This window comes from Balaenoptera physalus, assembly GCF_965194825.1.
Source record: "Balaenoptera physalus genome assembly, chromosome: 16".
NCBI lineage: Eukaryota > Metazoa > Chordata > Mammalia > Artiodactyla > Balaenopteridae > Balaenoptera > Balaenoptera physalus.
Window position 1 is genome coordinate 53,083,998 of NC_138898.1, and position 24,645 is coordinate 53,108,642.

General features: G+C 59.0%; 3 protein-coding genes across 17 annotated transcripts; 2 read left to right on the forward strand and 1 right to left on the reverse strand.

The window, feature by feature from the left end:
- Window positions 1–249: 249 nt before the first annotated feature.
- On the forward strand, window positions 250–10,291 carry E4F1 (E4F transcription factor 1). 13 transcript variants are annotated; one of them, XM_082428693.1, is made up of 16 exons: window positions 368–480; window positions 1,927–2,019; window positions 2,145–2,276; window positions 2,907–3,135; window positions 4,056–4,161; window positions 6,604–6,797; window positions 6,895–7,015; window positions 7,200–7,352; window positions 7,453–7,622; window positions 7,972–8,181; window positions 8,455–8,563; window positions 8,723–8,940; window positions 9,122–9,320; window positions 9,394–9,536; window positions 9,608–9,670; window positions 9,752–10,291. In XM_082428693.1, the coding sequence occupies exons 4-16, from the start codon at window positions 2,926–2,928 to the stop codon at window positions 10,106–10,108; spliced, it is 2,253 nt and encodes a 750-aa protein (XP_082284819.1). In that variant the 5' UTR covers window positions 368–480; window positions 1,927–2,019; window positions 2,145–2,276; window positions 2,907–2,925; the 3' UTR covers window positions 10,109–10,291. The 13 variants fall into 13 exon arrangements, with proteins under 13 accessions (XP_082284813.1, XP_082284812.1, XP_082284816.1 ...); XM_082428692.1 differs by having other exon boundaries at window positions 2,145–2,263; XM_082428686.1 differs by lacking the exon at window positions 1,927–2,019 and having other exon boundaries at window positions 253–480; window positions 2,907–3,055; window positions 8,458–8,563.
- Window positions 10,292–10,442: 151 nt separating this feature from the next.
- On the forward strand, window positions 10,443–13,369 carry DNASE1L2 (deoxyribonuclease 1 like 2). Of its 3 annotated transcripts, XM_082428809.1 has the most exons (7): window positions 10,829–11,599; window positions 11,694–11,782; window positions 11,850–11,933; window positions 12,015–12,115; window positions 12,195–12,307; window positions 12,456–12,707; window positions 13,078–13,369. In XM_082428809.1, exons 1-7 carry the CDS (start codon window positions 11,456–11,458, stop codon window positions 13,129–13,131), a joined length of 837 nt encoding a protein of 278 aa, XP_082284935.1. In that variant the 5' UTR covers window positions 10,829–11,455; the 3' UTR covers window positions 13,132–13,369. The 3 variants fall into 3 exon arrangements, with proteins under 3 accessions (XP_082284934.1, XP_082284935.1, XP_082284933.1); XM_082428808.1 differs by lacking the exon at window positions 13,078–13,369 and having other exon boundaries at window positions 10,443–11,599; window positions 12,195–12,319; window positions 12,456–12,963; XM_082428807.1 differs by lacking the exon at window positions 13,078–13,369 and having other exon boundaries at window positions 12,456–12,963.
- Window positions 13,370–14,420: 1,051 nt separating this feature from the next.
- Window positions 14,421–24,396, reverse strand: ECI1 (enoyl-CoA delta isomerase 1). Its single transcript, XM_082428806.1, has 7 exons — window positions 24,270–24,396; window positions 24,060–24,173; window positions 21,239–21,366; window positions 17,531–17,677; window positions 16,604–16,725; window positions 16,315–16,493; window positions 14,421–14,926 (listed from the first exon to the last, which is right to left on the reverse strand). The coding sequence occupies exons 1-7, from the start codon at window positions 24,319–24,321 to the stop codon at window positions 14,760–14,762; spliced, it is 909 nt and encodes a 302-aa protein (XP_082284932.1). The 5' UTR covers window positions 24,322–24,396; the 3' UTR covers window positions 14,421–14,759.
- Between the last annotated feature and the right edge of the window lie 249 nt (window positions 24,397–24,645).

Genomic DNA, 24,645 nt, shown 5'->3' on the forward strand with positions numbered 1-24,645 from the left:
GAGCCTTAAAGGAGCTGCCGGAACCCAGCCCCAGCCACGGCCAGCGGGCCCTCCCAGGCCCCGCGCCACCTCCTGTCAGTCCTTTCCACCTTAACTACACCACTCCCAGCAGTCCCGCCCCGTCTCTTCTCTCCCTGAGCTTGGCCCCGCCTCTGCGGTTCCAGGCCACACCCTCTGGCTCCGCCCCGCCTCCTGCCGATCAAACCCACCCTGGCCCCGCCCATCGCCCGCCTCCCGTCTTCTCGCTAGCCTTGGCGCGGCCCGTTGTTATGACGACACGGTCGTAAATCCGCCATCTTCCTGCGGCGCGTTGCGACATGGAGGGCGCGATGGCAGTGCGGGTAACGGCCGCGCATACGGCAGAAGCCCGGACCGAAGCCGGGCAGGAAGCGGGCGAGGGCGGGGTCGCGGCGGCGGCGGCGGCGGCGGCCTTGGCCCCCGGTGGCTTCCTCGGCCTCCCGGCGCCCTTTAGCGAGGAAGGTAACAGGGCCAGACGGGGCCGGGAGCGGCCAGGGTGGGGACGGCTCAGCTTGGCTGGTGGAGGCCCCGACGGCCTCAGCTGCTGGCGCGACAGACCCTCCCAGACCCGGTTCATTGCAGACCTCACGGGTCCCCACGGGACCTCTCATAGCCTTCCACGAGCCCCCCGGTTTCCTCAGACCCTCAGGCCTAACCCTGGCGGGGCGCCCATCACCCCCGTGGGCCCCAGTGCCCACCCGCGGATACTCACCTGTGTCCAGGCCACTGGGGCTGTCAGTGTAGACCTCGGAGATCGCCTCCACTGCCTGCCCCGCCCTCAGGCCAGCGGCCCGGCCCCCCTCTGCCTCCCAGTCTCGACAGGGCCCTGCCCTCCTCCGCGCCCCCTCCCACTTCACCTGACGGGCCACTGGGGCCCTGGCCGGGGTGTGACTGGAGGCTCCGGGAGGGCGGGGCCTCGGGTCTTTCCAGCACCCGAGGGGAGGCAGCAGAGCCCAGTGCTGGAAAGCTGCAGCCAGCTCTGTCCCAGACCTGCCTCTTTCTAGCTGTTTGATCTTGGGCAGGTAACCACATACCTCTCTGAGCCTCCATTTCCCCTTACAGAATAGGGATGCTACTGTTGAGGATAATGTATCGAGCACTTACCATGCATCAGCCTTTTTCATTCTCAAGCCAGCCCTAGATGCCGTTATTATTATTACTATTATTATTCCCATTTTGTAGATGAGGAAAATTGAGGTTCAAATATGTGAAAGTGACCAGGTCACCCAGCTAGTAAGTACCAAGGACTTGTTGGATACCAGGATTGTGTGACTCCTCAACCCACTCCCTTAACTTCTGGGTTCTGCTGCCTCATAGGATGGTGGTGAGAATCAAAATAGAGCATTTATGTGAATCTCTGAGAACAGTTCTGGGGACACACAGGGGCACTGATAGCTTTTGGAGACAGAATTCTGGTCTCTACCCTCTGAGCTTGTCCCAGGAAGCTTTAGACTGGGCCGGGCAGGAGGGGGTTGGTGGTGATATCGGGGTGGTGGTCTTTGTCCCCATAGGATTTGTAATTCTCAGTACATCATTTCTTGCTCCTTATTCCAGCTTGGGTAGGTAGCTTGGCATGGGGGGCAGTGCTACCTGCAGAGGGGTCTCTTTGGAGGTTGCTGTGCCCTGCTGGGCTTGCCCAGGGCCTTATCTCACTCAGTGTTACAGGGGCTGGGTGTGTCCCCTTCTGTGTGGGGATTCCTTCAATGGCAACACGCTGGTGCTGAGTCAGACTTGGGGAGTGGGGTGGGAGGGTTAGGAGGGTACAGTCACCTCAGTGCTTGGCTTGTGACTGTGAACCATCTGGAGGGGACTGCCCTCTGTCAGGTGGCCTTCTGTGAGTCTCGGCTGTGGTTTGGCCCTTTGCTCATTAATCCAATAGACATCAACTGGGCTCCTTCTGTCCTCCAGGCCTGGGTTTGACCTTGATGTGGGACTGCACTGAGGTGGTGAGAACTGGCAGACTTTTATGAAAGCAGAAGGAGCATCTCCCCATCCCTTAGGGTAAACAGCAGGGTGTCTGGGGTAGACCCTCAAGTTCAGGTTCTGGCCCCAACACTCACCAGCTGGGTGGCCTTGAATCTCAAGTTGTTTTTCTAGAGAGGGAATAGTCACTTCTATTTCCTCAGGGTGCTGGCCGGATTTGCTGATGGCCCCAGTAAGATGCCCAGCACACAGTAGGGGACTCAGTGAGCCGGAAGTCTCTCCTGCAGGACCTGGGGCAGGCACTGGCTGGTCAGCCCAGATGGTGAGGGGCTCAGGTGCGGTGGCCCATGGCCCTGGGGTGTGGAACACCTCTGGGAAGTCCCACCCTGCGCGTCTTCACCAGAGTAGGGAGGTGCCGCCTGTTTGGAACCAGTGAAGCATGAAGTCAGAGTGAGAAAAGAGTGGTCATGGGTGAGGGTGCCCCACCTCTCCCATGTTTGCTGAGGACTGGCCTCTCAGCTAGAGCCTGTACACACACACTGAGTCGGCCCATTTTACAGATGAAGAAACAGACCCAGACCTGGTCACTGAGGTGCCCAAGGGCACATGCAAACCCCAACAGTCTTAAACCCTGGTCCTCCACTGTCCCCAAACCAGCTTGGCTGAATCCCTCTGCCTCCCAGCTGCTCCCTGGGCCTCTCTCCCCTCATCTCTGAAGTAGGGGCTTTGGATCCCTACAGCCTAAGTGTATGGTTAGGGTTATCCCCTGCTGGATGCTGCTCTTCCTAGGGTGGGCACTGCTGCAGACCTCTGGAGAAGGGGCCTGGCACCCTGGGCTCCCAAGAGTGTTCTCAGCCCCTTTGGGAGGGCTAGGGAAGGCGCCTCTGGTTCTGATGCCACCCTTGGGTGCATCTGCCTGGGGCTGGAATCCCTCCCAAGCCCCACTGACCGCAGGCTCGTTGCAGATGAAGATGACGTGCACCGATGTGGCCGCTGCCAGGCGGAGTTCACTGCCTTGGAGGACTTTGTTCAGCACAAGCTTCAGAAGGTCTGCCAGCGGGTGCCCCAGGAGGCCCTGCCTGCCACCACTGCTGCTGCGCTGCTGGGTCAGGAGGTAGCATCCCCCTACTGCCATTGCACACGTGCGTGCCCTCCACCCCGCCCCTCGGCGGACAGCAGGATGAGGAGGTGGAGGCATGTCAAGATGGACCTGTGCCACCGGGGTGGGCAGAGGGCAGGCATCCGGCTGTGGGTGGGGGACTCCTGGCGGTGCTCTGGGCTGTCCCGGATGGCCTGGGATGCGGGCCCTCTCAGCAGCCTCTGGCTGAAGCCTGCACAATTGGGGCCTGGGGTCCCTCCTTTCTTGAAGCCTGAGGGCCTGTCCTGGCTTAGGGATATCACGGTGGCTTTTGTCCTTTTGTCTCCTGTCCTGTACATATGGTTCCTGGGGATCCCACAAACAAAGTGTGGCTCCGTGGATCCCACAACTCTGTCATAAAAATGGCCAACTTTGTTGCACTCGGTGTGTACTTGGGCTGTACACACACAGTCCTACTGAGGCCCACGGCACCCCTGTGGGGTGGGTGCTCTTGTCATCCTCATCCTATGGAAGTGGGAAAGGAGACTGCAAGAGAAGTCAGGTGCCTCTGGTCGCCCCAGGAGTGGCCCAGAGGAGTGGGCCCAGAATTGTCTCACTCTGACTCTGTGCTCTTTTCCTGCCCCTCCCAGAGGTGTCCTCTCCTCCAGAAGGCCCCCGGCCCCACACCCCTGGGGGCCCTTTCCCCTGATCACCTGGCTGGGCTGTAGGTGGAGGTGCTCACCTTCATCTCTGCAGAGCCAGCTGAGCCTCAAGCTGGAGCTTCTAGTCACTTCATCCTGGAGTCCTCCCTGAGGGTGCTCAGGGCTCCGCATGGGGCCCTTGGTGGCTGGAGGCATTAGAGTGATGGGGCCGACCCCTGGGCCTGGGGTGGAGGGTTCAGGCTGGGAGTCAGGCTCAGAGCAGTGGTCCGTTGCGGGAGATGAGAGGCCCCACCCCAGCCATCCTGCATGGACATAAGCCCGAGCTCTGGAGCCCTGGAGACGAGTCTCCTCTGTCCCCTGTCGCCCAATGGCAGGTGGAGCCAGCAGCAGCAGGCTCAGAGGAGCCCATCACTGTGGCCCACATCGTGGTGGAGGCAGCCGCTCTCACGGCAGACATCAGCCACGCTCCTGACATTGTCGGTAAGCTGGTTTGGCCCCACCATGGCTGTTCACGTGTGGCTTTCTCAGCGCTGAGGCATTGCTGACCTGTTAGTCATCCGCGGTCAAGGCTGGAAGCTGGGGACCTCTGCTGCCTGTGCCCCTCTGCTGTCCCGAGAGCAAGGCCTGGCCGAGGAGGGGCTGAGACCTTGTGTGCACCTTCCCCAGGGCAGGGCCTGCAGCAAGAGCAAGCGTTGGCCACCAGGCCCTGCCCTGCCCTGCCCTGCCCAGAAAGCGGAAGCCCAGAACCTGGGCAGCCCTGGGGGACACCTGGGCCTCGGGGAGTCTTCACTTTGTGCATAAATCATGAGCTGGCTGCTCTCTCCTGCTGCTGCCCCAGACTGTCTCTGCCCTGGTCCTTCCGGAATCTTCCCTACTTTTTTGCCACCCCCCCAACCCCAAGCCTGGTTCCTACTTCCCACCCCACAGTTGGCTCTGGAGGGTCAGGCTGGGGTGTGTGTGGGGTGCACCTGCTGCTGCAGCTCCGCCCTGACCTGCTGCCTGACCTTGGCCTTCACCTCCCCAGTGCTCACTCCCTCCGGCGTGGGGGTGGCGATTCCTATCCTGATTCTTACATGGCCTTTAAGAGCATACAACGCCTAGTCAGGCTCTTTGATGGCTTTTTTAAAGTGCAGTAGGGCAGGGAGTGTTGGGGTGTTGAGAGGTCTGGATTGGGTCACATGCTCCTTAATAGGAGGCAGGTGAGCGTGCAACTGGGACATTCAAAGGGCAGCCCGAGGGAGCCAGGGGCTGGGTGTGAGCGTGGCAGTGGAGGGAGGCTGGGCTGGGCTGGGCCTGATGCCACGGGAGGTTGGGAAGGGAATGGGCAGGGGCCTTGGCAGGGACATGAGTAGGTGACTGGACAGGAAGCAGGTTTGGGCAACAGGTAGAACTTGGCCTTGGGAAGCCCTTGGGACCAGCTGGAGCAGGAAGAGGTGGGGAGGCGACCTGGGGGAGGGGAACCTCAGAGCAGGGTGTTCTGCCAAGGTCCCATCCCAGGGGAGCTACAGGACCTGTCCCTGTCTCCACACTGTCTTTCCCCCGACATTCCTGTGCACGAGGACGGTTGCCTGTTGCTCCTCTGGGATAAGAGGGCTGACATGTGGGAGGTGGGGCCATGCCCAGCCCTGGTGTGGCGTTTGGCTTCTTGGGTGGTGGTGTCATATGGGAAAACAGGTTCCCTGGGTTCAGGCAGCATCTCCAGGCTCTGGCCCCCTGGCTAGCCAGGCCCTGCCTGCCATCCAGCCTCCAGCTGGCCCAAGCCTGTGGCTGGGCAGCTCCTTGTGCTCCAGGGGCTCCTCTCTGGGCACCCCCGGCCTCTCTTGCACCCTTGGGAGTTTCCCCTTTGCAGGCCTCCTGGGTATCCCAAATGTCCCCTTGGTGTCAGCTGCTCAGCGATCTGGAGCCCAGGCCAGAGTCCTAAACCACCAGCTGCTGGCATTGCAGGGCTGCGGTTCTCAGTCCTTGCTGGGCTGGGGGGTGCAGTTCCCAGGGACTGCACAGGGGGCTGGATACCCACTGCAGGCTCTCCTGCCTCTTCCCTGGAAACAAATTTACATTTTATCTCTGGACTCAGGGCAGCCACGTTCCCCCCTTCTCTGACTCCTCTGTCTGCTGTGCCACACTCAAACTCAAGTCCTAGCCTGGCAGAAATCCCTGTTCTTTTGGAAATTCACTCCTGGAGGGGAGGAAAGATAAAGCTTCAAGCATGTCAGCCAGGGCAGGAGCGAGAGATGCCCTTAATTGTTTGAGTCACGGCACTTCCGTTCTGTTTTGGGAGAATGGTTTGTCAAAACACGATGCCAGCCTGATTGAGATGGTTTCTAAGAAGCGGCTTCACAGCCGATTCCCACGTGTCATTTTCATGAGCAGAAATTGTGAAGTGTGTTTACAGTTTAGCTTTGCACAGTGTCAGATTTCTTCAAGCCCCGTGAGAGCTGCAAAAGCACAGCCTTCCTTCCTCAGACTGTCCCAGGCGTGTCGAGCGCTCCCTCTCCCAGGCTGGGTCTCTTGCCTGCCTGCCTTGAAACCGATGCTGGTTTTTAGCCGGAGCAGTGAGGGGGCCAATGGTGGCGAGTTGGCCTGTCCACTGCCTCTGTGCCGGCACTCTGCCGCCCTTGGACACGGCGGGACCCCTGTGCACATCTAGTCATGCGTGCCTCTTGGCTGAGGGAAGGGGGCGTCTGTGCTCATGGTGGATTTCCCTGCTGAACACATTCTGGAGGCCTGGAGCTCCTCTGGGCAGCTCCGTGGAGTCAGAGCACAGTACCTCCCACCCATTCAGGCTGAGCAGGCGCCATGTGCTGGGGCTGGGGGTTGGTCAAGACAAATCCACTGTGCCACAGCAGTGTCCTCGGGCTGGGATCCGAGGAAGCGGCAGGGCCCATGGCATCCCAAGGCTCAGGCCCATCTGCCTCTCCTCAGGTGGTGGACACATCAAAGAGGTCATCGTGGCCTCTGAGGCGGAGCCGGGGGACAGCGGGATGGCAGAGGCCCGGGGCAGCCCCAACCGTCAGGGGCCTGGGCTCTCTGGGGAGGGTGAGCAGGCCCAGGTCAAGCTGCTGGTGAACAAGGACGGCCGCTACGTGTGCATGCTGTGCCACAAGACCTTCAAGACGGTGAGGCCCTGGGGCCGCGGGCACACTGGCTGTGGGAGCCAGGCCTTCCTGCTCCTGCCCAGGGAGGTGCCTGAGCCTCGCCACCCCTCCCCCACAGGGCAGCATCCTTAAGGCCCACATGGTCACCCACAGTAGCCGAAAGGACCACGAGTGCAAACTGTGTGGGGCCTCCTTTCGGACCAAAGGCTCACTCATCCGGCACCACCGGCGGCACACAGGTGAGCCGGCCTCGGGCCTGGGGCCGGGAGCTGCACAGCACGCTGCCGCTGGCCCTGGGGGTGCCCCGGCTCCTGGGCTTCGTGGCCCCTTCCTCCTGGTGGTACTGAGGCTGTGGCTCCAGGCCTGCTTCCCCTCAGCACCAAGCCAGCGTCCCGCCCGAGGCTGACACCATTCTCTCTGTAGATGAGCGCCCCTATAAGTGTGCCAAGTGTGGGAAAAGCTTCCGCGAGTCGGGTGCGCTGACCCGGCACCTCAAGTCTCTCACCCCGTGCACGGAAAAAATCCGCTTCAGCATGAGCAAAGATGTGGTTGTCGGCAAAGAGGACACTCCCACAGGTCAGAGTGGTCGGGGGCTCCCTGCCCTGGCCCTGGCTGCTCTCTGAGTACCACCCTGGTTGGGTGTTTCTTCATGGACTCTCTTGGTTCTGCCTTAAAGGGCCTGGTGCGTCCACCATGGGGACTGTTACATCATCGGCAATGACAGGCGGGCCCATGGAAACTTCGCCTGTGATTCACCTGGTGACAGATGCCAAGGGCACTGTCATCCACGAAGTCCACGTCCAGATGCAAGAGCTTCCCCTGGGCATGAAAGCCCTCACCCCAGAGGTGGGGACAGGTCAGGGGAGGCCTTTGTCTGCTTAGCACCAGGCTCTGTTCTGGGTACTGGCTCCACTGGGAACAGGACTGACATGGGCCTGCCTTCCTGGTGCTCAGTCTGGTTGCCGGGTGGGGAGATGGGAGACCCAGGTCATGGCAGGGAGGGGCAACGGAGAGTGAGCTGGGGATGAGGTGGGGCAGGGGAAGGCAGGTGGAGTGGGCTGTGGGGCTCCCAGGGGCATTCCTGAGTGAAGACGCCAGGTATGCATGGGGGCCCCTGGGGCTGCCCTGTGCGGTGTTGGCGGGTGGGTGCTGCGTGCCGGGCTGCCTGGCCAGCCTCCCTTTGCCTCCCCTGCAGCCCCCCGGCCCCGAGGAGCTTCCCTGTTCCAGCGAGGGCAGCCGTGAGAACCTGCTGCACCAGGCCATGCAGAACTCCGGCATTGTCCTTGAGCGGGTCCCTGGGGAGGAGGGAGCCCTGGAGCCAGCCCCTCCCACTGTGTCCAGTCCCCAGCCCCTGGGAGATGGTCCCCCAGAACTGCCGCTGCTGGAGGTGGAACAGGTGGAGACAGTAGGTGCCTGCGCTGCCGGCGTGCCCCTTCTGGGGGGCTGGACCTTGGGTACAAAGTCACCATGCTATCCTGGCCGCCACCAGCCTCCTTGCTGTGCTCCCTGCGGTGGAAAGTTGCATCACTGTGTGCAGTGACTTTGTCCCCTTATCTGTTTATCGTCTTCCTTGGGCCCATTATGGAGCCTCCCAGGGTGGGGGTGCCTCGGTCTGGCCTCCACGGCGCTGCTCGGGCCCAGCCTGCAATGGGTACTGGAGGTGTGCTGTGGTCCCCAGCAGGTGGCCAGTGAGGCCTCAGCTGTGCCCAGGACCCACCCATGCCCTCAGTGCAGTGAGACCTTCCCAACGGCGGCCACCCTGGAGGCCCACAAAAGAGGCCACGCAGGTGGGTGGCAGGTTGGTGGGGGTACTGGGCAGTGGACGGCCGTGGGTAGCCGGGAGGGGCTCTCGGGTGTGCTGTGGACGGTCAGGGTTGCCTGTGGGCAGGTGGCTAGGGTGGGGCCCTCGGGTGGTGGTCCTGGCCTGACACGGACTGTGGCCCCAGGGCCGAGGCCATTCACATGCCCGCAGTGTGGCAAGGCCTTCCCCAAGGCCTACCTGCTCAAGAAGCACCAGGAGGTGCATGTGCACGAGCGCCGCTTCCGCTGTGGGGACTGCGGGAAGCTCTACAAGACCATCGCCCATGTCCGCGGCCACCGGCGTGTCCACTCAGATGAGAGGCCCTACCCCTGTCCCGAGTGTGGCAAGTGCTACAAGACCAAGGTGGGCCCCTGATCCCCCATCTGTGGGCTCCCCGCTCCCTGAGCCAGATCTGTCCCTTGTTCTGTGCCCCCAGACCTCCCTCCTCACCCCTCACCTGACAGCCTGCTCAGTCCCAGCCGGGGCCCTCAGAGGGGGCTGGGAGAGCCAAGGCCAGGCTGGCCCTGATGGTGGGTCTCCACAGAATGCCCAGCAAGTGCACTTCCGGACACACCTGGAGGAGAAGCCACACGTGTGCCCATTCTGCAGCCGAGGCTTCCGGGAGAAGGGCTCGCTGGTGCGGCACGTGCGGCACCACACGGGCGAGAAGCCCTTCAAGTGCTACAAGTGCGGCCGCGGCTTTGCCGAGCATGGCACGCTCAACCGGCACCTGCGTACCAAAGGTAGGGCCGGGAGGCGGCAGGGAGGGGGTGGGGGGCCGCGGCCGGCCGGCACTGACTGAGCTCCCCGCCACAGGGGGCTGCCTGCTGGAGGTGGAGGAGTTGCTGGTGTCCGAGGAGAGCCCCGCAGCGGCCGCCGCCGTCCTCGCCGATGACCCACACACCGTGTTGGTCGAGTTCTCGTCCGTGGTAGCCGACACCCAGGAGTACATCATCGAGGTGGGTGTGGGGCCACCGGGGTTCGGATGGGGCCTGGGGCGGGCAAGGCTGACCTCTGACCCTCCGTCCAGGCCACTGCGGATGATGCAGAGACCAGTGAAGCCACGGAGATCATCGAGGGCACCCAGACGGAGGTGAGGGGCTGGGGGATGGGCGGGGTGGGGTGGCCTGGCACCCTCACCAGACTCATGGGCTGAGCCTTGAGCCACCCACAGGTGGACAGTCACATCATGAAGGTAGTGCAGCAGATCGTGCACCAGGCCAGCGCCGGGCACCAGATCATCGTGCAGAATGTGACCATGGACCAGGAGGCAGGGCTGGGCACAGAGGCAGCTGCTGCCGACACCATCACTATTGCCACCCCTGAGAGCCTGACGGAGCAGGTGGCCATGACGCTGGCCTCGGCCATCAGCGAGGGCACTGTGCTCACGGCCCGCTCGGGTACAAATGGCGCCGAGCAGGCCACCGTGACCATGGTATCATCGGAGGACATTGAGATCCTGGAGCATGCGGGAGAGCTGGTCATCGCCTCGCCGGAGGGCCAGCTTGAGGTGCAGACGGTCATCGTCTAACACGGGCGCCTGCAGGGTCCTGGGGGGCTGGGCTGGGGCAGGGGGCGAGGACCCCGAGCGCCCTGCCCCTGCCTGCCTGGCCGAGTACAGAGAAGATGGGCATAGAACTCAGGTGTTCAGAGGAGATGCGGAAGTGTAAATACACAGAGTTTTTGGTTGCTTTACAATAAAACATGAAAACCCGCCGCTTGTGATGTTGCGGCAGTGGCAGCCTCAGGGGCTGGTGCCACTGCCCTGGCAGGTTCCTCTGTGACAGCCCCTACCTGCCCAGGGATCCCAACAGGGCTGGCGGCACCTTGGCAGTGTGTGGGTGTCATTGGTATGTGGACAGGCAGCCTCCTGCTGCTGCCTTGCCCAGCTGGAGCTGTGACCCCAGCTTCCTGAGGCCCGTCGAGGTGGGTGGGAGGGGGTGCTGCTTCCTAGCCTCCAACCCTGGGGCCTCCCTGGGGCTGGGGAATGAGGCTGGGAGACCCAGGAGTCTCGGCTTTTTACCTTGAGGTGACAACGTGTGGAGAAGCAGCAGGAGATGCTGGGCCACAAATGGGGCCAGTCTTTCCTGATTGTGTTGCCTTAGTTTCCCTGAGGGGATGCAGCTTGAGGGAGATTTTGGGTGACCTAGTTTCTCGGGGGCAGGGACAGGAGCAAGACCTGGACCGTGGGCATGTCTGGTCCTCTTTCCCAGTTCTGATGCAGCTCTTGGGCTGGCAGGGCCTTCTGAGTCCCTGTTCTGACAGGCTTGGGGGCACCAGAGCAGTCTCAAGGTGGATCCCCTGCCGCCTTGCCCTGCGGGGGGGGCGGTGGTCTCTGTGAGAATGGGAGCCAGGAGTTACTGTGTCCAATTCGTGGAGGGGGCGGGACCCAGTGCAGTCCCAGCCCCTCCCTGGACCAGGGCTTCAAATACTCACGGAGCTGGGGCGCCAGAGCTGCTGCTAGACCAAGCTCTTGCAGTCTGTTCCGTGCCGCAGACACACCCCCAGCTGGGACCTCAGACTTCTACTGGGACCCAGATCCTAAGCCTCTGACACAGCCAATCCACATCCCTCAGGTGAGTCGGGGTGGGGGGCGTGCTGAGCCGGGGGCTGGATGTGAATGGAGTCTCAATATTTGGGCCTCAGTTTCCCCACGGAGGAGAAAGGCCACGGCCGTAAGCCCAGCCCACCACCTTGGGGAGACCTGGAGAGCGGCAGGGGGAGGATATGCCTTCCTGCCAGCCACCAATGGGTGGCAGAACCTGCCCGGCCCCCGCGTCCCAGCAGCCGGTACTGAGAAGGGTGGGCTGGTGTGTCCGATTCCATGTCCGCGCTCACGCGGCCGTGTCTCTCCCTCTAAGCCCGCCTGCTTTGCGCCATGGGCGGGCCCGTGGCCTTACTGGCCGCGCTCTGGGCGCTAGGGGCTGCTGGAGACGCAGCGCTGCGCATCGGAGCTTTCAACATCCGGAGCTTCGGCGACAGCAAAGTGTCGGACCCGGCCTGCAGCGGCATCATCGCGCAAGTGAGGCTGGGGACCCTGGGCGGGGTCGCAGCTGGGCTCCGCGGGCTAATTTGCTGCGCACACGTGACCCCGCACCTGCCGGCCCCTCCCCCAGATCCTGGCTGGCTATGACATCACGCTGGTGCAGGAGGTGCGGGACTCCGACCTGAGCGCCGTATCCACGCTCATGGAGCAGATCAACAGGTATGGCGGGCAGGGCCCAGGTCTCGGAGCGATGCCTTGACCCCGGGCTTGGCCGGTGTCTCCGCAGCATGTCCAGGCACGAGTACAGCTTCGTGAGCAGTGAGCCCCTGGGTCGGGACCAGTATAAGGAAACGTACCTGTTCATCTACAGGTGAGGGGCGGGGATGCGGGGGAGGGGTGCGCGGGGCAGGAGGGGGCCCGCTTAGGGCGCCCACCCACCCTCTACACCCAGGAAGGACGTGGTGTCGGTAGTGGACACGTACCAGTACCCGGACCCGGAGGACGCCTTCAGTCGTGAACCTTTCGTGGTCAAGTTCTCGGCACCGGGGTCAGGTGAGGGCCCGCCCGTCCCGCAGGCCCCGCCCGTCCCGCAGGCCCCGTCCCAGCCCCTGACATCTACCTCCTCCTGCAGCTGCCGAGGAGTTAGTGTTGATTCCGCTGCACGCGGCGCCGCACCAAGCCGTGGCCGAGATCGACGCGCTCTACGATGTATACCTGGACGTGATAGACAAGTGGGGCACCGACGTAAGCCCCTATGTCCGCACGGCCCCGCCCTGCCCCGCCCCACGTCCCCGGGCCCCAGAGGCGCACCCTGGGGGTCGGCCACAGGCGTGAGGCTCTGCGCGCGCGGCCCCTCCCACAGGCTCAGACCCGGTTCCGCGGTGCCCCACAGGACATGCTGTTTCTGGGCGACTTTAACGCCGACTGCAGCTACGTGCGGTCTCAGGACTGGCCGGCCATCCGCCTGCGCAGCAGCGAGGTCTTCAAGTGGCTCATCCCGGACAGCGCCGACACCACGGTGGGCAACTCGGACTGTGCCTACGACCGCATCGTGGTCTGTGGTGCCCGCCTGCGCAGCAGCCTGAAGCCCCAGTCGGCCGCTGTACATGACTTCCAGGAGGAATTTGGCCTGTACCAGGCTCAGGCCAGTGCTGGGCCCAGTAGGAGCAAGGCCCAACCTCAGTACACCTGGCACTCCCCTCCCTGCACTAGTGTTTCTAGAAAAGGCCCTTAGAGGTTCAGTTCTGGCTGAATGGAACAAATCTGGGATGGCAGTACAGGAAGCTCTTTACCTCCCCAGAGTGGGGTCCCGAGGCCATGCTCCCACCCAACCCACGCAGCTGGGATGGATAGCCCAGGCCTCGCTGGGCTGTTCTCCCACCCCCAGATGCAGTGGTTTGTGGACACCCAGTGGGCCCCTTCCTGGGGGGGGTGTGGGGCAGTTTTCTGGGGTGGAGCCTGAGGGAGGACTGGCTGCTCAGCAGGGCCTCAGGGTTGGCCCCTTCTCTCTCCAGGCTCTGGCCATCAGTGACCATTTTCCTGTGGAGGTGACCCTCAAGTCCCACTGACAGCCCTGAAGCCTGGCCAGGGCAGGCTGCCTGCAGACTCTGGCCACAAGGAGCAAGCCCCACAGGGCTGCAGCGTAGGGTCAGCTGGGCCTGGACAAGTGATGGGACTACTCGGAGCCTGTTTCCCCATCGTGAAATGGGCTGCCACCACTACCTCATAAGGTTGTGAGAAGCACCTCGTAGAGCACTGGGCACACAGCTGAGCTCAATAAACAGCGAACACTCAGCCAGGACCACACACACGTGTTGGCTCCAACGCCTTCATGTCCTTTCTTAGGACTCAGCTCTTCTGGGGCACAAACCTTGGTCCTGCAGCCCAGCAGGTCCCCGGTCCCAGCCCACTTCGGGGACAGGGACAGCCTGGCCTGCCCATTCCACATCCTGCTGACCACCTCCAGACCAGGCTGGCTCCAGAAGGCAGCTCCTGTGCTCACTGGCTGAAGCTCCCTGCTCTTTCTTTGTGCAAACTAAATGCTTTCAAGCACCTGTACTGAGTGCAGCTGGGGCTAAGTGCTCACACACAGGTAGTGTGGATGTACAAGGCCAACCTCCCAGTCCTCAGTGTTCCTCCTATGGCCCCGGTTCCCAGGCCTGCAGGCCACTCACAGGCACTCGTGTATGAGGGTCCTTTCCTACCCAGCACTGCAGTTGGCAGGGGGGCGGTCAAGAAGGCTGGCCCCCTGCAACCAGCTGGCTGGCGGCGCTGGGACATGTGGAGAGCCTCCTCACTGGTGAGCAGGCAGGTTGGGTTAATAAGGTCCTGCCCACAGAAACTGAACAGCTCACAGTGGTACAGCCCCTTCAAAGGTGCCTTCCTGGTAGCTTCTTCCTCAGGAGCCCTGGGCTGGGCAAGGACTCAGCAGGGAGGACAGTGGCCTGCACCCTGAGTAAGCCCATCACCTGAGGATTGGGAACAAGCAGAACTGGGGTACACAGTGTAACTGACAGGGGCCCGATGAGGTTTCTGGTTTTCGAGGCATCTCACCTTTGGCAGGATTTAACTGGCCTGAATTGTATGGGAGGGAAAAACCTTTGTTTCAAGAATTTGAACAAGCTTTTCTTGCTAGATCTTTCTAAAGTAAGATTTAGGACACTTGTAATATAAAATGCCTCCCTCCTCCCTCTCTAAGTCACCCAATTTCTCTGAAATTTATACAGGCTTTCCATCCAAACAAAAAAACATGGCGGCCCAAGGGCTTTTTCCCTTTTCCTTTTCTTGTGTGGCTTGCCAGGGCCCACAACTACCTGGCCTTATGCCTCCAGCAGTCAGCCATTCCACCAGCCAGGGATGGGAAACTCAAGGACTTTATTCTGCTCTGGGAGAGGAGACACTCAACGGTGACATCGCTGAGGTCCAGAAGGGTGCCACCTACCAGTTTATGATACCCAAATCAAGACACTGCTTGCCAGCTGTGCCCACCTGCCCACCCGCCAGGCACAAAGGGTACTCGTGAGTGGTAACAGGCCTTGGGACTATGGCTACAAGGAACAGGCCTTTTAGGGGGATGAGCGAAACAAAGAGCTAAAAGTACTTTTAAATTGGAAAACGCCTTCTTTAAATCCCTTGGAACCACAGGGCCCCCAGAAGGGTGCATACAGCTAAAAACCCTGCATGGGCAGCCCAGCCCTTAGCCTTTCTTTTGTTTGAGCTTTTCTAAGTACATCTGCAGGGACTTCTGGATGGAGTCTCTGGAGATGAAACTGACAAAGTTCTGGATGTCCATGTCGCGCTGCTTCACCAGGCGGTCTACCGTGGTCTTTCGCATCATGTTCTTGGTCAGCTGTCGAGCGTGATCTAAAGAAGATGGGTCCCACCTGTGAAAACCCATGCTCTGCTCCGGGACAGTGGTATTCCCAAGCTTTCCAAGAGAGTTCCAACTGAAACTCCGGTAGAAAACTTAGAAAATTCACGTGAGCAAAGAGAAGAAAATGAAAGCCACCTGTTCCCTGCTGTCCATCGATTTCCTTTAAAATCATACAGGACGATATTGTGAAAGTTGCCTTTTTAACCTGTTATTTTCCCTCAACTATATTGTCGGCAATATTTTCCATGTCACTGAATATTCTTTTACAACATAATTAATGGCTGCACGGTATTCAGGCATTTGTCTGTGTCAGGCATCGGCAAACCTGGCCCCCCAGAGATCAAGAGCCAAGAATGGTATTTACATTTTTATATAGATGGAAAAAATTTTAAAAGGGTAATATTTTGTGATACGTGAAAATTACATGAAATTCAGAATTCGGTGGCCTGGTTTTATTGGAACACAGACACGCTTGTTAGTTCATGTGCTCTAAGGCCGCCCTCCTGCTCTGGCGCCGTAGTTATGGCAGAGACCATGTGACCAACAAAGCCGAAAATCTCCCTGGCTCTTTACAGACAGCCTGCTGATCCCTGGTTTCTACCATAGTTGATATAAGCAGCCTTATTTCTTTTTTTTTTTTTCTTTCTTTTGGCCACACTGCATGTGGGATCTTAGTTCCCTGACCAGGGATAGAACCTGCACCTCCTGCAGTGGAAGCGGGCAGTCTTAACCACTGGACCACCAGAGAAGTCCCAAGCAGCCCTATTTCTATACACAGACACACAAGCTGTTTCCAGTTGTCTGTGTAGTGGGTTGAACAGTGGACCCCAAAAAAGTATGTGCAAGAGGCCTTATTAGGAAAAAGGTCTTTGCAGGTGTAACTGAGATCATCTTGGATTCAGGGTGGGCCCTAAATCCAGGGACAGGTGTCCTTAAAAGGAGAGGGAGCGCTGAGATACAGAGACACACTGTGGGAGAAGGTCATGTGAAGACACAGCAGGGATGGGAGTGACGCAGCCACAGCCAAGGACGCCTGGAGCCCCCAAAACTGAAAGAGGCAGGAAGGAGCCTCCTGCAGAGCCTCTGGCAGGAGCGACGGCCTGCCCACACCGATTTTAGACTTCTGGCCTCCAGACTAAGAGAGAATGCATTTCCCTTGTTTTAAGCACCACACCCCCCACCCCCCGCAACTCCCCCTCTTGTGGTAATTTGTTACATCAGCCTCAGGACACTAGGTCAGTCTGCTATTGTGAATGGCTCATTTGTGAATTGCTTGAGAACTTCCTGTCTCACCAGAAGCTCCAGGCTGGGGAGGGGACGGGGCTCTACTTGCCCACCGGTACCCACAGCTGTTGCCCCACCCCCCCATGCCCCTCACCTGGAATGGCCATCCACCGGGCCATCACTGAGAGCGCTGTGCTCAGCACCTGGTCCTCAGGCACCACCTGGTCCACCAGGCCCACCTGGAGGGCCTCTGCTGGTTGGAAGAGCAACCCCAGCTGCAGGGCCTGCTCTGAGGCACGGTGCCCAATGGTGTTCACAAAGGTGTCTTTGAACCTGGAAGCAGACACCCACTCACGGTGGGCTCAGGGCTCCCGGGAGATGGGGGTGGGGGGGTGGGCTCAGCCCGGGGTCTGGTGGAGTGTGGGTGCAGCCCCCAGCCTTACCAGAAGGGGGCGACGATGCCCAGCAGGGTCTCGTTCAGCCCCATGAGGTACTTGGGGTTGTCAGCCAGGATTCGGTAGTCGCAGGTGAGGGAGATAAGGCAGCCTCCGGCCGGGCAGGCTCCCTGCAGGGGAAGCAGGACCACCGGGCTCTGGGTGCTGCCGTGGCTGGTTCCAGTCATCTTCCAGAGAGCCAGGGTCCCAAGAAAGGGCCTCAGGTGGCTGTGAGCTCTTGGGTGCCTCCAGGCCCCAGGATGCTGTACCAACACTGTCTGGGGGTGTGCGCACAATGGGCTCCGGCTCACCCATCAGCCTGAGGCCGCGGGCACTGGCAGGGCGGCCAGCGCTCAGGCCCAGAACATCCCCTCTTTTCTCAGGCTCATGTCAGGGCAGCAAGCGGCCTCTCTTCTCCTCTCCTCCAGCAGGAGGTCCTCCGAGGCCCGACCTCACTCTGCCCTCATCTCACACATCCACTGCCCCAGAGGCCGTCAGCGGCCACCACACCCCATGGAGTCTTCCTGACTCTGGCCATCCCTCCTTTCCACCCAGCTCAGGCTCTCCTGGCACCTCTCTGGCCTTAGCCCCACCCCTGCCTTCCCCAGGTTAGGCCAAAGTGATATTCCCAAATGTAGATCTGATCCCCCACTTGCCCCCACCCTCATAACCCTCCTGCTGGGCCACGTCGACCATGGGCCCTGGTTCCTGCCCCCACACTCACCCCCACCTCAGTGAGCAAGTCCCCCCCAGCCCCACCCCTAGGTCCCCCCTTCACCTGGTCTGTAATGGCAAGCTGACCTGTGCACCTTTGAGGGTCTCCCGACTGCCCCCTTCCTCTCCGAGGGCTTCTTGAGGGCAGGGCCACGTCCACCCCCACCCTAAGGGCTGGCCCGCAGCGAGCCATGGAGGCCCCTCGGGAGTGGGGACACTCACGTTGATGGCGGCGATCAGCACCAGGTTGGATAGGTACAGCCGCAGCCACAGCTCCTGCACCGCCTTCCAGTACTCGGCATAGTGGGCTGGGTTCTTCCCGCACATCTCCGTCAGGTCCAGGCCTGCGGAGAAGACCCTGGGGCAGTCCTGGGGAGGTGTGGGGTGGGCAGGGGCCCCGTCAGAGTCTGCCCCACGGTGCCAACACAGCCCCAGGGCCCAGGGAGCCCACAGGTGCTCAAGGGACAGAGGAGCTGAGGTCATGCTCGGGCAGCACGACGCTGCCCCCAGGAGCCCAGAGCTGGGGGCTCCAGGGAGGCAGCCTGGACCTCCCTTGCACTCTGTTCCTTCTGCATCCTGGGATATTCTTCCCTTTCCAGCTTCAAACTGGAAGAAAAGGCAGCAGGGCCAGGTGCTCCTCCAAGGACATAAACACACCGGACTCTGTGCATACCTCTGTACTTATCCTGGGCAGAGGAACTCAGGGGCGGGGGAGGACTCCTGACAGTCGGAGCGGACACACGTTCTGATTTACCTCAAAAGCAAACTGCAGACTCCGGTGCAGGCTGGAAGGTGCAGCTGTCAGGACTTGGCCAGGGAAGGAGGGAGTGGTGAGCAGTCAAGAAGACAGACCTCAGGACTTCCCTGGTGGTCCAGTGGTTAAGAATCTGCCTTCCAGTGCAGGGGATGTGGGTTCGATCCCTGGTCGGGGAACTAAGATCCCACAGGCCACAGGCAACTAAGCCTGTGCACCGCAACGAAAGATCCCGCGTGCTGCAACTAAGACCTGATGCAGCCAAAAGTAAATAAAATAAAATGGTTTTTGTTTAAAAAAAAAAAAAAAGATGGACCAGCTTATGTCACTGTTGCAGTCTGGTCATCACGCAGTTAGCTTTAAAAAAAAAAAAAGCAGACAGACCTCTGCCCTGGGCTGTCACATGTGAGACAGAAGCCTGGGGAAGGATCTGTAAGGCACGTCTGTCCTGTGTAGACGCCCCAGGCCCCAACACAGCCGCTGAAGTGGAGGTGGGGAGCACAGACCAAGGCAGAAGGTGCTTCTGGGCATGGGCACCAGGTTCTGGGTGCTCTGTCAAGAATGCAGGCCAGGGGAGGGGCAGCTCCCCAGCCCTCACCCGAGAACACCGCACCTGGGGTTGCTGATCACTAACCAGCACTGGCCGCGGTCACCATGTGCTGCTGCAGCAACGACCAAACCCCCTCCCCTGCCTGCAGTGTCTGTGAGGAGGGGCAGCCACACTTGAAGTCCTCTACATCCTTCTATTAAGCGACAAAAGCAAGTTGCAGTGCAGGGCATAGACGCGGCCCCGTGTTTCTCATATACACACGTGCCTGTGTGTGCACTGATACCAGCAGGCTGGCTTTTTGTTTACGTGGAACGTGTTCCACTCCTGTCACTAAAAAGGCCCCACAGGGATGGGAAGACTGGTGGTTGGTACACCACGTCCTGCTGTCTCACAGGTCCTGCTGTCTCACAGGCTGGAGCAGGGACCTGTGAGCCAGTGCCTGTGGGGGGTGGGGGGGTGGGACAGCAGGGGGATGGAGCTGCTCCCTCTCTGAGGATGTGGCAGGACTGACATTCAGCTTTTCAGCCTTCCTCCTTAATCTCTTCCCACCATGAGCTCCTGGCTCCCCCCTCCCCACTGCCTCCCCAATTCATTTTCTCAGCACAGAAGCTGGAGGGGCTGACAGCACTTGCCCACAGTCCTGGCGCTGGAGGGAAGCAAAGGCAAAGAACTCTATTCTGGATGCGAGAGAAACGAACACATTAATCCCAGCTGGGGATGGCCTCTGCCAGACAGATGAAAACGGATGTGGGTTGGCCTATTTCCGTGATTTCTGTGATTCAGCAACGTGTCTGTAGTGGGCCGAACTGTGTCCCCGAAAAAGACAAGGTCAAGTCCGCACCCCAGTACCGGAGAATGTGACCTTATTCAGAAACAGCGTCTTTGCAGATGAGATCAAGTTAAGATGAGGTCATACCGTAGTATGGGGGTCCTAAATCCTTTGACTGGTGTCCTTCTGAGGAGGATTTGGACACAGAGAAAGGGCAGACGGCCACGTGGAGACAAGTACAGGACCCCAGGGCCCCCCCGAAGCTGGCAGAAGCAAAGGATTCTCCCCCACGGCCTCTAGATGTGATTGGCCCTGTTGACACCTTGATTTTGAACCTGTGGCCTCCAGACCGTGAGGGAATACATCTCTGTTGTTCTGCTCCACTGCTCCCCGTTGGTGGTCCTTCGTTAAGGTGGCCCCAACTAACACAAGTCCTTCCAAAACATTTGCTGAGGACCCACTTTGGGTCAGGCCTTGTGCTACGTACACAGGAGGCACTTGATACAGAACACGAGGTGCAGACACATTGCTGGGGGGAGGACACTGTCGCAGGGAGAACGCAGGCTCCGGAGGGACAAATGCTGGCTCCCTGTCCCCAGAGCACAGGGGCTGGGGGCCTGGACAAGCAACGGGTCTTCCCCTCTTTTGTTCTAAAGGTCCTATCTTTGGTGACATGCAATTCTCTCATTTTCACAGCATAATAAAGAAAACGTCAAGCTATGAAATGACACCTTAAATGGAGTATTTTCAGGAATTATCCAGGGTGAAAAATTCCTAGGCAATTTCAGCATCTCTAGGCAGGTCAGAAAGTTCCCTCAAATGATCTACACCCAGTATCAGTCCTACCCTTGGAGCAATAAGGTCATCTCACTCCCATGGGATGGGGCAAGGCTTGGCTCTGCAAACCCCAGCTTCACAGGACACACTGGGTGCGTGCATCAGGCCAGCCCGAGGGTCCCCTGCTGGTCCGTGACTCCAGCACAGTGATGGGTCCCCTCGTCAGAGGCAGCCAGGCTCTCCAGAGCTGCAACTCCAGGCCACCCCAGGACAACCTGAGGGTTTAAGGAAGCAGGTGCGAGCCCACAGTGGACATTCCAAACCTTGGTCTAAAAGGTGCAGGAAGCAGGCTGTGACTGTCTCCTTCCTGCACCTTTAATGACAGCGGGGCCAAGGTGTTCCCATTAGTCTCTAGTATTGTGGCACTTAGCTTTGGGGGACGCTCATGCTGTCTGTGGCTCCTTCTAACTTGAAAGGTGACCCCAGTGCTCTTCCTGACCCAACGAAGTCCTGTCGTTACCAGCATTTGCTGGCTTGTAGGGGAAATGCTGCCATTCCCATTCCCCTCGAGAATTCAGAAGGGAAAAGCCTGCCCTCTGAGACCTCAACTCTAGGACCTGTCCAGACGGGAATGGAGGGCACAGCTTTTGGGATGGGCACCGTCACTGGGGCCGGCCTGGGTGGGTGCCCCAGGAAGCTGCTGCCAAGTTTGCACAGGGTCCACCCTTCGTGAGGTCGTGTGGCCTCAAGGGTATCCTGCAAAAACGTCACCTGCCCTCACCTACATCCTGGCCCAGGGCGTGGAGGGTCGAGACTTGCCCCAGGTCTGGCTCCACAACCACATGACCTGGGAGGTGGCCTGGGAACTAGGGATCAGCCTCTTGCGGGAGAACCAGCTGCCCATGGCACGGCCCCCTCGAGCCCCCACACCCAGGACTACAACCCCTGGAAGCCCCTTGTGGCGGCACCCGCGCCTGGGCTGCCTGGGTTTTCTCTGCCATGTGAAGTGTGTAGGAGGGCTCCCGAGTCTGGACTTCGACCTGAGAACTTGGAGCCTTGGGGGAGCTAAGGAGCACCCACCGAAGTCAGGATGATGCCTCGGAAGGTCTTGTCATTCTCCAGCTTCTCCAGGCTGATAATGAACTCTGTCAGCAGCTCTAGGCTGAGGCTGTTCACTGGGGGGTTCTTGAACTTCATCACGGCGACCCCTAGTTTGAAAATGAAGAGGACAAAACTCATACCCAGCATGGGAAAGGTGCCCCCAACTACCCTGCACCCTCAACCAGGCCATGGGAAGCTACACAGATTTTGGGTTTTTTAAATTGAGGTGAGATTCATATACCTTATAAGAAAGGGAACCCTGTACCCATCAGCAGTTACCATTCCTCCTGTTCCAGCCCCTGGCAATCAGTAATCTCCTTCCTGTTCCTATGGATTTGCCACTTGTGGACATTTCATATAAGTGGAATCATATGTGACCTTTTCTGTCTTTCCTCCTTCATTTACTGTTTTCAAGGTTCATTTATGTATTAGCATGTGTCAGTGCTTCATTCTTTCTTAAGATCAAATAACGCTCCATTATCTGTGTACAGCATGTTTTGCTTATCCATTCATCTGCTGATGGACACTTGTGTTAGTTCCACCTTTTGGCCATTGTAATACTGCTATGAACATTCATGTACAAATTTTTGTTGATCTTTATCTCCCAGATGTAAGTCCTACATCCTCAGGGGAGTAGGAAATGGCCTTAGTTTCTTGAGTAAGTGAGCAAACTCTAAGAACCAGATGTGCAAGGAGGAACTCCAGTGGGGGCCTCTGGTTCATGCTTGTTTAAGGATTGAGAGTAAGAATATCAGGGGTCAGATGTTCTTAAACGCTCCATCTATTCATTTATACTGCCAGCAGCAGGGAAAGCAGGAGTGGCAGGGCCTGCCCTTGTGGACAGTGCAGCTGCTGGCCTGGGCCGGCTGGGGCCATCTGTTCTCACTGCCTGGCCCAAGGGCAGACCCCAAGGGCTTCAAAATGCCACCATTCACTTAGGGTACATTTCCCTGGTCAAGGCCTTGGAAATCTCTGGATAGTTAACACAAACCATTCTCTAGGAATGAGAATTAAGTCCTGAAGGCAAAGAGACTCTTTTGAGACCTATGATTTATGAGGAAGACGTAATTATTAACTGGCTACAGGTATGTACATGTATACATAAGAAGCAATCAAAACTTTCAAAAGTGAGCTCCCAAACTTGGTTCAGAGGTAAGTTTCTTTTCTTTTTTAAAATTTATTTATTTATTTTATTTTTGGCTGCATTGGGTCTTTGTTGCTGCGTGCAGGCTCTTCTCTAGTTGTGGCGAGCGGGGGCTACTCTTTGTTGCAGTGTGTGGGCTTCTCATTGCGGTGGCTTCTCTTGTTGCGGAGCACGGGCTCTAGGTACGTGGGCTTCAGTAGTTGTGGCACGTGGGCTCTAGAGCACAGGCTCAGTAGTTGTGGCACACAGGCTTAGTTGCTCCACGGCATGTGGGATCTTCCCAGACCAGGGATCGGACCCTTGTCCCCTGCATTGGCAGGCAGATGCTTAACCACTGCGTCACCAGGGAAATCTCAAATGAAAACATTTTAAAAAGCACTTTTATTCCATTAATTCCTCCAAGCCTCAAGATGCCTGAAGGTTACCCAGGTCTGGCAGGGAGGACAGAACCAAGCGTGGCTTTCTGACCTCAAACTCAACCTTCTACCACGATAAGCTGGTGAAGCTAGCGAGTTCTTCCATGGTGGGGTGGGAAAGCACTTTGGTAAAAAATTGTCTCACTGATAATTTTTTTCTTACTTGTTTACATAACAGAAAGTCTACCATTCAAACCATTTTTAAGTGTACAATTCAGTGGTATTAAGTATATTCACAATCTTGTGCAACCACCACCACCTACTCCAATACTTTAAAAATGTGTTTTATGCAATTTTTGATATATATTCAAATCTGTCACAGAAACGATCCTTTCAGAAACTCAGGTTTTTGTTGGACTCGTAGTTGGGCCCCTCATCACCTGGCTCGGGCAGCCCCCAACCCAGAGAGGAGCTAAACTAGAGAACTGAACCAAGGAACACGGTGGGTGCCCTGACATCAGTCCAGGCACAGGCAGTGCTGCACAACTGTGTGTGTCTGGGGTGCTCAGGGGGGCTGAGGCTGTAGCCCCATTTGGGGAGGAGCTTGGCTCCCTGCCAAGCCAGAGTGGAGTGGGGATGGGGGCATCTTGAAAGGCTGAGGCCAGGAGCTGGGAGGTCATGAGACAGCTTGTCCTAAAATCTGACACTGCACGTCCCCGATGCCAAGCCTGCTCAGGACCCAGCTCTGAAGTGCTCTCTGGTAGAGAAAGCACTGGTTTCTCTTTCAAAAGTGCTTTTTCTATCTTTTTAAAATCCCCGTTGGAGACTTTTAAGAGGTGTTCTGATGGAGTGGGTAGGAGTGATTTCACTTGTGGCTCCTGGCTTTAATTAAAAAAATATCTGCTGGGTTCTGTGCCACTTGGGAGTATTAAGAAAAATTAAAATATTTTATTCTGAAATACTTCCAATTATTTTAGTTCCCAATTTAACAGCTAAGGAGCACATGCCCCAAACTTTAAAAACTGAAATATTTTTATCTTCATAATGAACTGGGGGGCGAAAACACCTAGAATGATGACCCTTAAGCTTTGAACTCAACAGAAACTGCCTTTAAAATTGGGCTTTATCCCGTGGCCTTGAGAAATTCGAGCGTTCTCCCGAGTCTGGATTCCAGGTCTGGGCCTGGAGCTGGGGGAGATCAAACGCACTGCCCAATGAAGCCCGCTCTGCTGCCAGCGCCCCCCTCTTTCCCCACAGCCGGGCGGCCGGGCGCTCGGGAGACCGCGCTCCGGGCGCTTACCTGCGGCTGCGTCCGGCTCCACCAGCACCCGCTGGGTCCCGAAGCGCCGCGCGCTGTCCCCGCCGCCGGCCGCTGGCTCCGTCCGCCTGATGGTCGCGCCCTGGAGCAGGGCCCCTGCGGAGGGCAGCGCGAGGCCCGTTAGCCTGCCGCGCCCGCACGGCCCCGGCCCCTGCCCCCTGCCCAACCCGACCCCCGCCCCGGGTCACGCACACGGGCGAGGCAGGGCACGCGAGGAGACGCGCATTCCCACCGCCAGCGCCATCTTGACCGCGCTGGGTCGGGGTTGCGGCGCCGGGGTGTGGCCTTGCGCCCGCCCCGCCCCCAGGGCCCAGGCCTCTCCTCCGGGAGGCGGGGGCTGCGCCCGGCCCAGGCCGCGGTCGGAGGCCCGAGCGGGCGGAGCCTCGGCATTAGCTGAGCAGGACGCTGGGGCTGCTGGGTGAAGGGGCGCCGGTAGGGAGGCCCGGACAGGGCAGACGCCGCGCTCCCCACGACCCGCAGCTGCGCCACCACGCAAAGATCGAGCCGCCCAGGCCCGGGACCACAAGTAAGTCACGGAGTGTGCGAGTCCCGGAGAGGGTTGTGAGCT

What these genes read in the sequence shown, in the direction of transcription:
- E4F1 (XM_082428681.1), top strand. Translation starts at nt 318, where the DNA reads ATGGAGGGCGCGATGGCAGTGCGGGTAACGGCCGCGCATACGGCAGAA. An exon ending in CAAAGAGGACACTCCCACAG is followed by an intron (nt 7,353 to 7,452) that starts GTCAGAGTGGTC and finishes TCTGCCTTAAAG; the next exon opens with GGCCTGGTGCGTCCACCATG. An exon ending in CCCAGGAGTACATCATCGAG is followed by an intron (nt 9,537 to 9,607) that starts GTGGGTGTGGGG and finishes CCCTCCGTCCAG; the next exon opens with GCCACTGCGGATGATGCAGA.
- DNASE1L2 (XM_082428808.1), top strand. Translation starts at nt 11,456, where the DNA reads ATGGGCGGGCCCGTGGCCTTACTGGCCGCGCTCTGGGCGCTAGGGGCT. An exon ending in GCAGCGGCATCATCGCGCAA is followed by an intron (nt 11,600 to 11,693) that starts GTGAGGCTGGGG and finishes CCCCTCCCCCAG; the next exon opens with ATCCTGGCTGGCTATGACAT. An exon ending in GCACCGACGTAAGCCCCTAT is followed by an intron (nt 12,320 to 12,455) that starts GTCCGCACGGCC and finishes GGTGCCCCACAG; the next exon opens with GACATGCTGTTTCTGGGCGA.
- ECI1 (XM_082428806.1), bottom strand. Translation starts at nt 24,321, where the DNA reads ATGGCGCTGGCGGTGGGAATGCGCGTCTCCTCGCGTGCCCTGCCTCGC. An exon ending in GAGGCATCATCCTGACTTCG is followed by an intron (nt 17,678 to 21,238) that starts GTGGGTGCTCCT and finishes ACACCTCCCCAG; the next exon opens with GACTGCCCCAGGGTCTTCTC. An exon ending in TGCTGATCGCCGCCATCAAC is followed by an intron (nt 16,726 to 17,530) that starts GTGAGTGTCCCC and finishes CTTCCCCTGCAG; the next exon opens with GGAGCCTGCCCGGCCGGAGG.